Source organism: Hemicordylus capensis, chromosome 3 (assembly GCF_027244095.1).
Source record: "Hemicordylus capensis ecotype Gifberg chromosome 3, rHemCap1.1.pri, whole genome shotgun sequence".
Taxonomy (NCBI): domain Eukaryota; kingdom Metazoa; phylum Chordata; class Lepidosauria; order Squamata; family Cordylidae; genus Hemicordylus; species Hemicordylus capensis.
In genome coordinates, this window is record NC_069659.1 from 87165035 (window position 1) to 87182826 (window position 17792).

General features: G+C 40.6%; 1 protein-coding gene across 2 annotated transcripts in view; it reads right to left on the minus strand.

The window, feature by feature from the left end:
- SCAF4 (SR-related CTD associated factor 4) overlaps positions 1-17792 on the minus strand; it is a 75821-nt gene that overhangs the window by 20151 nt on the left and 37878 nt on the right. For both annotated transcript variants that reach the window (XM_053304519.1, XM_053304518.1), the window contains exons 9-17: positions 17402-17510; positions 17106-17273; positions 15178-15257; positions 14575-14765; positions 14108-14208; positions 13486-13599; positions 12137-12293; positions 6224-6384; positions 3928-4090 (exon numbers count right to left, since the gene is read on the minus strand). In XM_053304519.1, coding sequence (XP_053160494.1) covers positions 3928-4090; positions 6224-6384; positions 12137-12293; positions 13486-13599; positions 14108-14208; positions 14575-14765; positions 15178-15257; positions 17106-17273; positions 17402-17510 — 1244 coding nt within the window. The remainder of the gene's footprint in view (positions 1-3927; positions 4091-6223; positions 6385-12136; positions 12294-13485; positions 13600-14107; positions 14209-14574; positions 14766-15177; positions 15258-17105; positions 17274-17401; positions 17511-17792) is intronic.

Consider the following 17792-nt stretch of genomic DNA (forward strand, 5'->3'; position numbering starts at 1 on the left):
GAGGCTAAATAGTCTAGATGATTGAGTGATTCTGTGACTGAACGCAGAGTCTCCATTTTGAACTTTCTGCACTGCACAAATGTTTAAAAACATTAGATCCAGTACAGCTCTGAGGGAGCTGACCGCTTTTGGGTATGGTGAACAGAATGGAATAGAACCCCCTCTCCTTGTTGTTGATAGGAGCAATAGAGCCGATTCCTCATGTCCAACAGATGTTGAATTGCTTGAAGCAACCCTGAATACTTAGTATGTGAGTGGGAGCGGGGTGTTCTTATAGCCGGCATGTAGGGGGAGCTGTAAATTATATTCTGTACGGATAGAAAAGTGACTGGAGTTCCCAGTTGTCGGAGATGGAACTCTTCCATGCATGAAAATGCTTAGACAACTAGCCCCAATTTGAAGGGGGCGCAAGTCAGGACTGTTATCTGGGTGTCCTGTTAAGGCTAATGAAAGTCAGGCGTTGTTGGGTTCTTGGCTTGGGAGACTGCACACTGTCAATTGCAAAAAGTCTCTGTGCTCTAGAGTCCTTGTCCTGGGATCTAAAGAAGAATTTGAAGGGACAAAAGGACTGAAAATGTCTTTTATAGTGCCTCCTATCTGCCTCTACCTTATGAGAGGTAGGCAGGACCTTCTTTTTATCCTTTGTCTCAATAAGAACCTCTTTGAGCGCTTCATCCCCAAAAGGTTTTGAACCAACATAGGGAGCCGAAGCCAAATTAGATCTTGAAGTAGAATCTACTTGACAGTGCTTCATAGGACTATGCCTTGCCACCACAGAAGATTATTATTTATTCGATTTCTATACCACCCTTCCAAAAATGGCTCAGGGCGGTTTACACAGAGAAATAATAAATAAATAAGACGGATCCCTGTCCCCAAAGGGTTCACAATCTAAAAGAAACATAAGATCGACACCAGCAACAGTCACTGGAGGTACTGTGCTGGGGGTAGATAGGGCCAGTTGCTCTCCTCCTGCTAAATAAAGAGAATCACCACGTTAAAAGGTGCCTCTTTGCCAAGTTAGCAGGGGTTAGATGCTGTGGAACAGGCAGAAAAGTGGATGTGGCATCCTTCATAAAAGCTTGTGCCTTCTGAATCTTCAACAGGGTTTGTTTAAGATGTATTGGTTCAGTAGGTGAATTTTGTAGGCGTTCTTCCACCCAGAGGGCCACGATGGGTGTGTGTGTGTGTGTGTGTGTGTGTGTGTGTGTGTGTGTGTGTGTGTGTGTGGTGGGGCACTTTAAGCCGTTCTATAGGTTCAGGAGACATTGAAAAAAATCTTTTGGCAACCAGACTGGGCTGTTTGATGCTGGAGCTAACCACTCCTGCTTTACCATATCAACACAGAACTCTGGAAAAGGAATATTATTGTACTTGGGTTTTAATTTGGGAAATACTAATGTCCCTTTAGATGTTGGCTGTTCCTCTTTGGAGAGAAGTAACTGCAACCTTTGTTCAAAAGAGGTACGGAGGGAGCAGGATTTTGCCTGGAGTTTGTCAAAACTAACTATGGGAGAAAGATCAAGCAGCTCAGTTCTCACCAATGCTGCAGGTGCTTCCGTGGAATGGCTGTCTTGATTGACTGGCACACAGGGAGCATTCAAGTTTGAGGCCATGATGTTCCCTGCTTCTCTGGCCCATGTGGAGTGCATGTGAGTTTCTGCTCCTGCTCCTTTTTGCGTAGCATGGGCCTCATAGCTCTGGGTGGTACAGGTGCCATACTGGCCCTTGCCTCTCTCGCTGGGGCAGCTGTTCTCTGCCTTGCTCCTCTGCCAGCTGCTCTCAGCCCTGATATCCTTTCGTCCCCACAGGCTGCTCTTGGGCTTGCTCCCTTGCTGACTGCGCAGACCTTGGGCGAAAAACAGGTCCAGTGTGGGCAGGCAAGCCCAAAGGGAGGGAAGGCCCCCATGGAGAGACTGAAGCCAGTATCTCTGCTGAAGTGCAGTGCTCTGAAGCTGCAGCAACAAACAATCTCTTATCTGAAGGGGGCAGGAATCAGCCCTAGGCTCAGATCGCTGGACCCCGTGTCACAAGGAAGGAGGACCGAGAATCCTTCTTTGGGATCGGAGAGTCCAGGAGTGCACTGAGGCAATGAGGACCTCATGGTACTCCATGCGCTACAAGGCCTTTGGGGCAGGAAAGCAGCGAGATCCTTGCCCTTAGGGACAAATACTTTGATTTTTGGCCCCAGACGCTGCAACTTCTTGAGGTAGTTGTTAAATAAAGGAAAGAAGTAATAGACAGTAAAGAGGAGCAAGAAATAAGGATCTCTCTTTTTAGCCTACTTTCCAGTAGACTAATGAGATCACCCAGCATTCCATCTGTGTCCCCCTATCAACTTGGCAATGCCTGGAGCAATATGAACCAGATAGTTGTAGGAACACTTCAATGGCAGAGTTTGTGATGATGTCATCCAACCCAATTCAAGATGGCAGATGCGAAAGCATATGAGGCGCAACTGGGCTAACTTGTAAACTGCCTAACTCATTTGAACCAAATTTGCTACAAATAAAAGGGACACATAGGCACACCTCAAGGGCTAGTTTGTACTTATGTCATCTACCCTGATTCAAGATGGCAGACACATGAATGTTTGAGGTGCAAGTGGGCTAACTTGTGAACAGTCTAACAAATCTGGACCAAATTTAGTCCACTTGTAGGGATAATGAAAGAAAAGTAGGCAGGTTAGTTCTTACTAGAACATGTTCTTTTTCTTTTTAATTGAAAGAACAACAAGGTTAAGACAGTCAAAAGGGAAAGTCCTAAAGACAATGTTAAAGTCAAAGTGGTAAATAAGAAAGATAAACACACAGGCTGTAGAATAGGAACAAGAGAAGGCTGACCCTGGAGCTGGATTGCAGGACTAAACAAACTGTGTTGTTCTATCCTTCTCAGGCTCAACTTCTAGCTAATTAATATAGTCCTGCCTTTGGAGCACATGGGAAGGGTAACCCACATGAGATGTCCTCATCCAGCAGCAGAGAATGATGTGTTTCCAATATACTCCAATATATCTGGAGTGTGGCAAGCTCTGAAAAGTATTTGCACTTTTGTACAAAAGCGGAAGAGAATCTGCGCTTTGGAAGCGCAGCAAACCAGCATGAGAGCTAGTGCTTCAATGGTGTTAGGCACACCCATACTTTGTTAGTCAGGATGTCAGCCATTGATTTGATTAGGTAGAGATAAATAAAACACATTTACCTTTTCAGTGAGAAGAATGAGCTTGCTATTACTTTTTCAAACATGGGCTTTATGTTTGAGACTGCCAATCGAAGGTCAGGCTCCAAGTTATTTTCAATAGTTATGTGCTCTTTATATAGCAGCAACTGCTGAAATCTCTCATTCACCCAAGCAGGAATTAAGCAAAAAGAATCAGTACTTCCATAGCTTTCTCAATTATTTGTACTCAGTTTGCACACTAATCCAAAATTCAGAAAGAGACAATGCCAAGAACTTAAAGCAAAGAGGTACTTCGACTTCTCTGAGGCATGGGGAAGGGAGACAAGAGCCAAAAACCAGATGGTTCCTCTGCTGTTCACAAAGCCACAGGCAGGTCCAGCAATGACACTTCTTTGGCTACTAGCTAAATGAGCTCTAGTGAGCGTTTCCTGAGAGGGAACTGTCCCCTGGCCTGTCAGCCAAAGCAGTGCCACTGTTGTGCCCCGCTCTGGCTTCATGAGTGGTGAAAAAGTCAAATGGTTGTTGGCTTCTGTCTCCATCTGCCTTCCATTGTCTCTAACCATTGCCACACCTTGGAGATACTGGGTAAGGCCCCTACCCTCCTGATACCTCCCTCTGATTTACAACCCTCTTTAAAATTGTTTGGGACCCCTGAGGCAGTCCCACCCCCACCTTGAGAACCCCTGCTCTAGAGTATTTTGTACACAATTCATATGCATGAAAATCCCTTTGGAATATTTAATATACCTGGTGGTAAATGCATTGGATTGAAGCCAGGTCGCAAAAAAGGGGGAGGTGGTGGTGGAGGAACTCCAGGACCAAACCCAGGAGGTGGAATTCCTAAGGGAGGGGTAAATGTAGGTGGCTGTAGTGTACCAACCATTGGAGGGCCTGGTTGATGTGGTGGAACCTAGAAGGGAATGAAAGTGTTTATTCAACACAGGTCTATAAATTTGTACTCTTATGTGTGAATTCACAATCACAGCATTACGCTTGTGTGACTGTTTTATTTTGACAGGGCAAACGGCTAGAATTCCCTCTTTTCAAACTACATGTGCAGAAGTCACACCTCACTACATCTCTAATTGCCTGCATATATTTGTCTGTAAGTCTCTTCCTTTTTATTTCCTCTACTTTTGTCCCACAAGAACATGTGCTACCAGAATTTTTAAATGAGTTTTTAGCTAGCTGAACATTACTTTGGTACAGTAACTATTTTGTGACTTCTTCAATGGAAGACCCACAGGAAAGAGATAAAGCCAGAGTGTCAAATTGTCAGCCCATAGACCAGATGAGGCCTGCTGAGCTCAACTGACGGCCTGCCTGAAGGAGCCCCAGCCAACAAGCCAATGCGATTCCTTCCTGCTGCAGCACTCCAGCATTTCATGTCCAGTCAGATTCCTTCTTCCCCACACCAGCACCAGCATTTATCTCCCATTCTCCTATTCCATGCGCCCAAGCAGAAGCCATGGATTGGTTGTTTCCTTCCTACCATTGCTGCTTTTTTCCTTATAGCAGAGGAAGAGGGAAAAGACGAAGGAGGAAGAAGACAAAGTCAGAAGATGGCATGGGGTGTTTTCTTGGCAAAGGGAATGAGGGGAGGAAGAAAGAGAGAGAAAGAAAGAGGGGGAGGGGAGGTGGGAGAAAGAAGAGTGAATGAAGAGTGAGGGAGGAGTTCTGCCTTTCTTGGGCATGATGCTCCTTTGGGATTATTGATCTAAGCACTGAGTGTTAAATTATCATGGTTATGTTCAGAATTTATTTTTTAAAACTACCAAAATATTACTTAAGTTTCCCCAGAGCATATGCCGATGTAAAAATAGTGCTTTCAGGTAATTTAAGTGCCAGGGAAAGGGAGGATGGAGGAGAGTGAGAGAAAGGAGGGAGGGGGAGGAGCAAGACAGAAGGCAGTGTAAGTTGCGTGTGAGGTGACAGAATACAGCGCAAGGCTATGTGTGGCCCCCCAGAGGTAAATTAAAATTGAATCTGGAATTGGTTGTGATGCCGGAATTGGCTAATCTTAGCTTAAGCCCCTAAAATAAACCAAGATATGAACCCATGATTTGAAGTGGGTTTTATATATCTTGGTTTATATTAGAGAAGTTGGTTAGAACAAACCAACTTTTGCCATTTCAAACATCATTCCTATCTTTGTTTCCACCTTAAATTGGAAGTGAAATTCTGCTGAGCTCCCAAGGAGAGGAGAGCACCTGCTCCTGAGACTCACTGACTTTGCAGAGAATTAAGCTTTAACTGTGGTTTCACGGAACTGTGGCGGGGAGGCTCAAAGGCAGCGGGGGTGCTGCTTTAAGAGTGGGAGAGGGTGCACTTATCCCTCCCTATGCTTCCTCCCGCCCACAGCATCCATTTTTTGAAAAGGCCATTGGGGCAGCAGCATACCTCCCTGCCGCCCCATTGCCTGGATATGACTGGAAGTCCCTGACGCACCTATGCGCGTCAGCAAGTGTGCAGGCGTGCACGTCGGGGACTTCTGGTCATATCCGGACAACGGGGGCAACGAGGTGGCAGGGAGGTACGCTGCCGCCCCGATGGGCTTTTTATAAAACAGACGAAGGCGAGGGAAAATGGCAGGAGGGGTAAGTGCATCCTTCCCTGCTCTTAAAGCTAGACATCCCCCGCCATCAAACCGGCGGAATCACCGGTTCCATGCACATCCCTAGTACATGATTGCCTGTAGCCCTTCTGCTTTCTTTCTTCATTGTTAGGCCTGGTTTTCACATTGGTTTCTGACATAATGAAGTGACTAGAAGGCGATTGCATCATATTATTTCTGTATGCAGTTTTGTTTGAATGTGGTTTCAAAATAGTATATCCCATTGTAACAAGGGCAGTTCTGACATATCCCACTGTATCACGGGCATGAAATTGATTTTTGTCATATACTTTGTTATAACACAACCTAACAATAACTATCATGATAAAACAGTGCCAAATTGGGTCTTACTTTTGAACAACAAGATAAATCAAGCACCACAATTTTCACTACAAGTATCCAGCAGAAAAACGGGGGGGGGTGTCTTACCTGTGGTGGAGGCACTGTTATTGGTGCAGGCATGGGAACAGGCATTTGAACTGACAAAGTTTTAGTTACAGGTGTTTGTTCATTGTGTGTAGCTTCTCCACCTCTTGCACCTCCATTATGGGCAACTTGGTTTTCTGATTTTTTAGGAATTCCTTTCCATTCTGCAGAAAACATATCAATACCAATTCAAAGAACACAGATTTTTATTCTTAATTTCTACCTTGTATGCAAGTGTGAAATCCTCATTAATTTTAGCCTGTCCTGTTGTTTAACTCAGATCAGTATACTTTGCGGTCATCCCACCCAACTGCCCCAAATGAAAGACATGAACGTTATCATAATTTGTTTATATCACACACAGAATGTGATAAAGATAACTCTTGGAACATATGGTTTTGTCCAATTAAAATACTACTTTCTCAAAATACTATGGGAATAATTCTCATTAAGTAATGGCTAACTTCTTTCATTTATTTCAATGGTGCTTAGTAATGACTAACTTAGTCTGGTCCTGCCCTTAGTCTTCTGACCAGTTGAAAAATAATGGCAACTAGGAACTTGAAATACTAATACCAACATTTTAAGGCACTCAGGAACTTGCTATACAGTATTCAGATGCTCCCTCCTCCTGGCTCATGCCAGTTATGAATTAAGTAGCTACACAGCCAGATCAGAGGTTTGTATATATCTGAAGATATTTTTCATAAAAGCATAAGAAGAGTCCTTCTGGATTAGCAGAGATTTTATCTTGTTTAAACCTTTTTTAATGCCATCTAAACAATCAAAATATGGTAATAATGACTTAAGCAACTTTTATGTTAATTAAAGATTGTATGAAGAAATAGTTCCTTATGTGCATCCTAAATCTATTAAGTGACTCCAAGTTCTAGAACTAAGAGATGGAGAAAGGTTTCTCTATTTGCTTCTTTCACATCATATATAAATTATAAACCACTATAGCTACTATTATTAACAGTTCTTGGAACTAAAAAGCTTCCGTCTTTTGTCATGAAGAATATGATCCAACTTCCTATGACTATTTTAGTTGCCTTTTTCTACACATTTTCCAGCTCCTCACACAAGAGGAAATGCACTCCATTTTAGATTATGTCCTGCCTTTATTCCGCCCCCCACCTCACCATAGAGCTTCCTGTACCATATTACACATTGTTTATAGACCCTCTATAAACAGTTCCTGACCCTCTGGAGAGGTTTTCTGCAGGCACAAAGAGTTCTAAGGAGGAAGGAAGAGTGCAAAATCTTTGCTAAAGACACAGTCTGCTTGCAGGTCTTTGGATACAAGACAGTTTATGCTGAATATGACATTATGTACTTATATAAGTATAAAGATATTATGACACCAGTGGTTTATTTCAAAACCCTTGCTTAATAATCCTGAACAACAGAATCTGCCACTCTCATTGTTGCTATCTTTCTCATTGTTCCCTGTGCTAACTGGGCAAAGAGACACCTTTTAACATGGTGATTCTCTTTATTTAGCAGGGGGAGAGTAATATCCCTATTCATCCCCAGCACAGTACCTCCAGTGACAGTTGCTGGTGTCTACCTTATGTTTCTTTTTAGATTGTGAGCCCTTCAGGGACAGGGAGTCATCTTATTTATTTATTTATTTATTTATTTAATCTATCTATGTAAACCACTTCGAAAGCTTTTGTTGAAAAGCGGTATATAAATTACTATTGTTGTTGTTGTTGTTATAATACAATAAGATGATATTTTCACTGAGTATCCACCACGAAACCAAGAAGTCCTCCTTGGATTATTCTAGCTCAAACAGATCTCATCACTGTATACATGAAATTGGAATGTTTTTGCCCCAAGTACAACACTTTTCAATTATTTTACACACTGAATCTTGTGGCTCATTCACCTAGTTTGGAGGGCTTTTCCCAGTCCACCTGGGTATATACCATCCTGAATGATCTGGTATTTGCAAACTTGGCTACCTCACTGCTCTTGCCTGATTCGAAATCATTTATGAATGTTAAAGCATAGCACTAACAACATTAGTTCCCACACAGACCTTTTGAGCATCCCTACTGCTTGCTTACAATAATTTTTAAAAGGCTGACAGAAAGTTCTCCATCACCAATTTACCTGGAACAGTAGTTAGGCATATGGGTCTATAATTTCCTAATTCCCCCAGCTCTCTCTCCCTCTCTTTTTGTTTTGGTAGAAGATAAACAAGTCCACATCTCTTTAAGAATTGTGGTATATGCTGTCTGGAGCAGGTGGTTTGCTAGTTTGTAATGCATAAATTGGTTGCAGAGCTTCGTATTGTGTAACTTCTATTTGAATCCAATAGAAATGAAATAATTTGATTTAGTGCTTCAGATGTTTTCCCTCCAGTACTGATTCAGGCATGAGTATCTGTTCAACATCTTCTGCAGAGGCAGATACAAAATATTCATTTAGCATATCTACTATCTTCCTTTCACAGCTTTGGGAAGCCAACTACCTGCTTGTAATGTACTTAAAAAATTGTTTTTACTCTTTATCAATATCTTTGAACTCTTCAAATTCTACCTTTTGCATATCTTACTGCGGACTTACATTTGTTTCCCCAGAGTTTATGTTCCCTTTAAATTTTCCTCATTTGGGCAAGGCTTCAACTACTTAATGACAGCCTTGTTGCCTTTGGCTCATTAACTATGCTGGCAATTTCTTGGACTCGTTCATTCTTCCCTTAATTTATGATATATATTTTATCTCCGCTTCTATTGTTAGTGGTTTTAAATAACCTGTAAGCACAATGAAGATATCCAACCTTTTCAAACTTCCAGTTCCTTCATATTTCACAAGTTTTCTTCATTGAAATTAAATGTGACTGTTTCTCCACATTCACTACCAAGTTTATCCTGTTCCCACTTAAGGGCCTAAAACACTCACACCATCCCTAAGAGGTTCTCCCCAGGTCCCATCACATTTCCCACATCAATCAGTTCTTAGCGTACAGCATAGAAATTGGTTCAGAATGGCTACCAACATATGAAAGATTGAAAAATATTTTAACAATCCATTTCACTTAAGTGTTTGTATGTATGTATGTATGTATGTATGTGTGTGTGTGTGTGTGTATGTATGGGTTTATTTCGTCCCAAGGCCAGCATAAATACCAAAGGAAAAAGAAACAACAGGAGTAAATACATAAAACATTAATACCTTCAGATACCATATACATAGCTAATTTCATTCAAATAGAACTGGTTAATCTGATGTGCACAACCCGGCATCTCGTGCCTCAATCATTCTAAACCGAATCTTGCTTGCTATGAATAAAAATTTTGCTACCCTCCTGTAAGCACACTCTGACTTAGCAGCAACCAGAAAAAGAACCTTGTCCTTGCCAGAAGGGCAATTAGAATTGTAATGAATTAGCAGTGGGGAGAGAAGCTTTCCCCTTAATTCAGTATAAAATCTGCACTTCAGCATCAGATGTTCCGTAGTCTCCACTTCACCGTTCTGGCAGGGGCATAATCTTCTATCTATCTATCTATCTATCTATCTATCTATCAGATCTTTATAGCGCCTAAAATGCATATTCTCTGGGAGGTTTACAAAACAATAAAAACAACCAATAAAAAGATTAACACATTTCAACAACTAAAAATTAAAATATTAAAACTATTCAAACACAAAACACAATTAAAACAATGTCTAATTAAAAGCCTGGGTGAACAAATGCATCTTGACTGCCCTTTTTAAAAGTTGTAAGAGATGGGAAAGCTCTTATTTCAGCAGGAAGTGTGTTCCAAAGCCTCAGGGCAGCAATGGAGAAGGCCCATCCCCGAGTAGCCACCAGATAAGCCAGTGGCAACTGCAGATGAACCTCTCCAGATGATCTCAATGGGTGTGGTTCATAGCAAAGAAGGCATTCTCTTAAATACCCAGGGCCCAAGCTGTTTAGGGCTTTATCGGTGATAACCAAAACCTTGTACTTTGCCCGGAAACTTATTGGTAAGATTAGTTCTTTTAAGTGTAGTTCTTTTAATATGGGAGTGATATGGTCTCTCCAAGATGACCTGGAGACCAACCTGGCCGCCACATTCTGGACTAACTGCAGTTTCCAGACTACATACAAAGGCAGCCCCACATAGAGTGCATTGCAGTAGTCAAGTCTGGAGGTGACCAGCAGATGTACTACTGTTCTGAGGTCATTTATCTCAAGAAATGGACACAGCTGGCATATCAGCCGAAGCTGATAAAAGGCACCTCTGGCCACTGCCTCAACCTGGGACACCAGGGAGAGATTTGTGTCCAGATTCACTCCCAGACTGTGTACCTGTTCCTTCTGGGGAAGTGTGACCCCATCTAGAACAGGCAGATCAAAATCATCTCCCAAGTTCCGACCCCACACAATAAGTACCTCCATCTTATCTGGATTCATATTTCATATTTGAAATATGCCTGTCCAGAGCTCCATCTATTGCCATTCATGAGGGACAAGTTTATTAGTTATCTTGTTTTAAAATAATGTATATCCTGCCTCTCTCATCACCAATCTTTTCATAACAGAATAATAAAGAGTCCATTACCCAGTTTCAAATAACTCACAACAGTCGCCTCCAAGCAACAGCCACCTCTCATACAGCACATCCTAAGCCACCCACAAATGCCAACAAAGAAAAGCTGTGTCTCTTAGGAACCATGGGGTTCCTGAACGAACACAATAGGCCTCCAGAAGAAGGGCATTCCCACAATGTTGGTGCCACCACTGAAATCCTTTCTTCGTAGATCATCACTGTACTTCCAATTCATCTATTCTAGACCTAGCTGTGATACCTACTCTGGTCTTAGATGGATTAGTGAAAACATCCATTGTGATGCCCCAATATGCCTTTTGACACCAACCAGGCTGAAGAGCAACTGTTTCTATTCTGCTCTAGAACTCATCAAATTTTATTTTATTTTTAAACAGTGCTGACAAACTTTACAATTGCCTAGAAACCTCTCTGTCACTCAAGAGGATTTTGGGGAGTTTGCAACTCCGGCCAGTATTAAAATATATTGATATATATTTTTCATATATATCAATAACTAGGTTAAACAATCTTTCAGGTAGGGAATAGTGTTTTTGCTGTATTCAATTTATATTACGGCATTTCTATTAACATTTTGCAAAACTAAGAAGAAAATTTCCATACCATTAACTCAGCAAAATTAGCTGCACTTCAAATGACTAATCAGAATATCAAAATTTCCATAATTTAAATGGATGCCACAATCCAAGAGTATATGTTCAAATGAAGGACAACAGAAGCAACATGACAACCATGCCTTTAGTATCTCACCATTTATGCTATTTTATATTTCTTGCTATTTATTTATGCTATTTTATATTTCAATTTTAAATTGAGTTTATACACTGCCTTGGGGGTTCCTTATGGGGCCAAAAGGTGGGATATAAAAAATAGAGAAGCCAGCAAGTGACTGGATCAAACATTTACTTATGTCAGTTTCTGATAAATGAAAGAATTCCAATTGAGTGTAAAAAAAGGAATGTATGATTAGTAAATAAGGACTAAATAACATACACATTTGGGTGTAGTGACACCAAGACAGCCCTTTCATTTAAAACAGAAAAAATTCTTTTCTTGGGGAAGGGAAGAGCCAGGCGGGCAACCCCAAATGTCTGGAACCCCACAGACAGAAAGCAGCACAGAAGAAATAGCTGCTGGGGGAAAACAGTAGGGCAGCAACAGAGTTAAGCACCCTCCTCCTCTACTACCCACTTCTCCAAAAGAAGTGGCAGTCTGGGTTTTCATTTGTGGGCAACAGGTGATCAAGCCTCAATAGCAAGCAGAATATGATTATTATTTTTATCAGATCCAACTTATTTTGCATACAAAGATGCTCTAACTAGAAAGTTTGTTTACTAAGGAAACTTCTTACCTGGACGAAGTGTTTCATTGTCCAGCATTCCTCCCTCACAGAAACTTTCCAGATCTTCAGGCTTTATTTTTCCCCAGGGTATGTAGGTAACACCTAATTCCACATCCCAATACTGCTTATAGTCTGGTTTAATTCCTTTATTTAAAGCCCATGCAATCTGAAAGAGAAACAAACATTTATTAGCACATTATTTTTCCTTCCTATACAGAAGCTCATCTGGCAGGATTTACAGCACCGTTGCAGCAAATCCTTGCAACAAGCAGACTAAAGGCTGCTTCATACAACAGAGCTGCCATGTAAAAGCCACTTAGACAGCAATTCCCTGTAGCAAGCCATTTTGTCTGTAGCAGCATACCATGTGGATCAGTCCGCCTCACAGAGTTTTTCTTCATGCTGCCATATAGCATTTCTTGCATCAGCTAGCAATGGTGTTGACAAACCTGCTGTGTGATTCAATTCTCATGGTGAAGGAAGGCGGAATGTGGAAATTGGTTCACTGCATACAATAACCATTTGCAAGCATCCTTCAGTGGTGTACATTTTGTGTGAAACTCTTGCATGCCTTGAAGCACTTAAGTATTTGAAATACTAGCTGTAGTTAAACTGATCAACAATTGTCAGGGTCCACAAATGGTTAGTGGGAATCTACTTGTATTATTAGGATCCTACAGAGCCAGCGTGGTGCAGTGGTTAGAGTGCTGGACTTGGACCGGGGAAACTCAAGTTCAAATCCCCATTCAGCCATGAAACTAGCTGGGTCACTCTGGGCCAGTCACTTCTCTCTCAGCCTAACCTACTTCACAGGGTTGTTGTGAAAGAGAAACTCAAGTATGTAGTACACCGCTCTGGGCTCCTTGGAGGAAGAACGGGATATAAATGTAATAATAATAATAATGATGATGATGATGATGATGATGATAATACAGCTCCACAAAGTGAAGGCAGTTATCTGGGCCAGCACACATCACAATGTGGGTACAGACAAGCATCTTTTCCTTTATGAGATATTATGGCTTTTTATCCGCGAACTTATGCTCCTTTAAGTTGTACTGCACTGACACTACACCAGTAGTTAAACCAGATGCCCTATCAACTGTTTCAATTCACCCTTTAAAAAAAACAAAACCAATATGAGGCACAAAGTGGAAGGGGTAACAGGATATGGAAATTAGCTGGAATTCAAGCAATAAAAGGAAATATATTTCATCTGTTTAGGATACTGAGGTATTACATAGATCTTATGACAAATACTTGCCAGTTAAATAATGAAGAGCCTCGATATAGTCTAAAACACCCCACTGATTATTGTAAGTTTAAGTTCTATTTTAAAACTTAACGATATACAATACCTTTATAGATTTTTGATTCACTTTAAAGTTGCCTCGACTGAGTTTTTGCAGGGCAAGGTATGCATCTTGTCTCTGCATCATTACAATATAGGCACATCCTCTTGGTGGAATCATCTATTGAAAGTACAGAAACATTAATTTACTAATATGTGAAAAGTATTTCCCATAAATTTTGTAGAGAAAATGGCTAGAACCTTATTTTAATGTGGAACCTATATATAAATATATACACACACACATATATATTTATATATTTATATTTAAATTTAAATTTAAAGGTATAAGGTAACAGTTCTGGCAACTGCAAAACTGGGGTATACTTATTTTTAATATTTGTAGATAATCTTTCTTCTGTTAAATAAAGTCACAGTCAAGTAATTACATTTGGAATTACTAATAAGCAATGAACTGTTCTAGTTTCTCTCAAATGAAAATTCTAATGCATTTAAAGTCACATTTCAAGCATATACCTATTTCTCTTCTTTGTCTTAAGTTTTCTTTCAAATAGGAAACAATTGCTAGTATATACTTCAATAAGTCTACACAATTTACTTAAAGTTGTTGAGTTGTGTTTCAATAAAACACAACTGGATGTCTTTGCTGATTTCTTGCATACACTCACATTTATAGATTCAATTGGGCCAAACTCTTCCAAAAGACCTCCAACATCCGCCTGTGTTGTTCTTTTGTCCAGCTGTCCCACCCAGAGTGTAGTACTGCAAACTAAGAGGGAAAGAGATCACAATATTTAAAAAACAAAAACAAATAACACACCACCACAACACCCCCCCCAATCAATTGCAGTTAAACTACATGGAAAACTTACCTTAGTTCCAAACATATAGTCTAAATATTTAATGACTTTATTACACTCTACCAGAGCAGACTGAAGATGATTGGCAACTTGAATTGGAAGCTTATTTAATTCCAGCTGCACAGATTGCTTAAAGCGTAATATCTACAAGTTAATAATCTTGAGTTTGTATACTGTTCCCTTCTCATCAGAAACTCATCCTTCAAAAAAGCAAAATTCTTGAAAGCAAGCATTAATACTGCAGCATTATTAGGAGAGCGAGAGTTAAGACTCACCACTAACAGTTTCTGCTTTGATTGGCGGAAGGCCTTTTGTTCTGCGCGCTTTCTCTTTCTCTCTCTCACGCCTTTCCTGGGATCGTGACCTAGGAGAATGGCGGCGCCTGTCCCGAGATCGGGAACGAGAACGCCGATGACGTGATCTTCGTGTCCGAGAACCAGACCGTGATCGTCTCCTCTTAGGTGATCTAAGATCAAAACAAAAATGTTAAGATACTAATAAATCTAGCATGTATATTTCAAGCATCAATACCTTATTGGCTGTCACTGAATTCTATCCAACCCCAATCTGAGAAATTGCACTGTCTGCAAAAAAAAGTCTCAGAAATGTGGCTTTTCCTTTGAATCTACATCCTGGCTGCCACTGTAAATTGATTTCTGATTTGTAAATCCTGCAGTCTAATCTTTTATTCCAACTGTGCACCAAGCCTTGCTGAGTTTTGGATTGCTGGGCAGTTATAAGGCAGATTCCATTACAGTTTGGGGACGAGGGAGAGGAAAGCTGAAAGCTGGAAACCATTATATTATTTTGGTTGTGTTTAAATGCTCTCCAATATCTATAAGGGTATGACTAACAAGCAAAATATCTGCACTTCTTACCTTGATGCAGATCTAGATCGTGACTTTCTGCTTTCATGTCTCTTTACTTCCTGAGCAGCAGGCTGATCCACTTCCATTTCCTAAAATATTTAGCAAGTATTTACTACTACTACTACTACTACATCAATTCATTTTGTGACCAATTCCAACTTCTAAAACAAGATTATTAATAGCTCTTGAAATGTAAATGTGAATATCACTACTGTTAAAGTTACAATTCAATATCCACACACATAATATGAGTCTTGGATGCTGGATTTTTGAATCTGTTGTAGGACTAACACATAATTACTTAAGAAAACACCATTTCAAGTAGTTAGTTTAATTAACATACTTAGTGGCAAATGAAAGCCAATAGGAGGTACCAAGATATCAACTGTTTAATTCTGCCAAATGGATAAGTAGTTGAATAAATCACATGAACTGTACAATATGTAAAGCCTTTGTTAGTCAATATAAAATTGGAGCTGATCACATCTTTGTATATATGACTTCATTTCCAAAGTTTGCTCTCTCTGCTAATTAACTTTCAGTCAATTCTGTAGTAGAAACTGCAATGGTTAGAAGCCCAATTAAAAATGTCTGGTCTGTATGTTACAGGTGTAATGTGGAGATCACAAGTAACAGCCTTTTTGCAGTTATGTCCTATCACAAATGTACTATGCACAGTCACCTTCCCAATCCTACTTTTGCCTCAGTGCTGTACATTCCTGTAAAGTTGGTTCTGGTGTAGAACTGAGCTACACAATTTGATGGGGAGAGTAGTGCTACATATCACAGCAACATGTAGTATTTATGTTCTCATTTGTTCATGTTCCCTCACACAGAAGCCATTTCCTGAAGTTTCTTTGATGCCTATACAAGGAGAGGAGAGCTAGTCTTGTGGTAGCAAGCATGACTTGTCCCCTTAGCTAAGCAGGGTCTGTCCTGGTTGCATATGAATGGGAGACTAGAAATGTGAGCACTGTAAGATATTCCCCCTCAGGGGACGGAGCCGCTCTGGGAAGAGCAGAAGGTTTCAAGTTCCCTCTCTGGCAGCATCTCCAAGATAGAGCTGAGAGAGATTCCTGCCTGCAACCTTGGAGAAGCCGCTGCTAGTCTGTGAAGACAATCCTGAACTAGATAAACCAATGGTCTGGCTCAGTATATGGCAGCTTCCTATGTTCCTACAGCCAACCCCCATTCTCTGGCAAAAGAAAAAAACACTTTATTTACAAAACCAAAGTAAATCAGCCCTAGAGATACATTAAAAATAACTTTAATTTACTCCGTAAGAATCTATACCACCTCTTTGGTCAAAGGCAAGGCAGTTGAAATGAGGCAAAGGATTAGATTTCTTCCAAAAAAAAACCCACATGTTAAATAAGACTTCTAACACACATTCATGATCATGAATACACACAGAATATATTGACTGACAATCACTGCAGCGTGAATGCAGTGAAGCTGAAGATTAACTGTTCTGCTCCCTTCTTCTGTGGCTGAGCAGCAGCAGAGGGAGAAGACTATTTACTGAGGGCTCTGCAGCCCTCAGAGACACATTCTTGCAAGTGAATAGTCCTCTAGGAAGAGCAGCAAAAATTGCCCCTTCTCCACCCCCCGCTGCTGGACTGTAGAAGAAAGGTGCAGCGCAATTATTTTTCAACTTCACTGCATCACCACAGGGCTTCTTCCACTATTCTAACACTGCAGGGAATGTCAGTCAGTATTCCAATTAACACAGATAATGTTCCAACAACCTTGGTTTGAATGGTTAGAGTGTACTGAATATTAAGTATGACATGGTCATTTTAATCTGTACCAGCAGTCTGGAGTATATCAGATTGATCTAGATAAATATAGGATTAAAATGCACTATGAAACATTTTTTAGAGCACTGCAGTCACTTCCTGCAATCAACATATTGCTCTGTGTGTGCATGTTTTTACCTGCTGGTGTGTTTTCTGTGTATGAGGTTCATTTTGTGCAGAAAAGGATGGCTGGAAAGACTGCTGCACTTGAGGTGAAGGCTGTATCACAGGCTGAGCCATTGGAGGGAATTGTGGAGCAGGTAAAAGTCCATAGCTTGGCATTTGTCCATTGGGAGGAAGTGGGACCTTGTAGAAGAAATATATACAAGCAGATTAATTTCAAATCAGGAACTGGTCCAAGAAGGAAGACATATCTAAGCCCCAAAGTAAGGAACTTGACACAAAGGAAACTATAACGCAAAGGTTTCCAATACCTGGTGAAGCATAGGGTCCTGCGGCATCCCCAGCATTCGCTGCTGAAATTGATCTATATTTGGGAGCTGTGGGTAAACTGGCTGCTGTATGCCTTCACCTGGAAATCCACTAAGCAATAAAAATTATTTTCAGCAGCATTTCAATACACATTAAGATACAAGACTATTCTTCAAGTTAAGAATCTGCCTCCCTTCTGACAAATTTTAGATTGCAAATTCTAAAATCTAAAAATTGTAAGTTCAAGTTGGGGAGGAACCCTGCTTGATGTTACTTTGCAGAGCACCACACACATTAATGGTGCTATGATTTTTTTTTAAGCTGGAAAAATTAATGTCCAGTTCTAACTACAGAATATGCTCACATTTTTATATAACAGTATTTAAAATGATG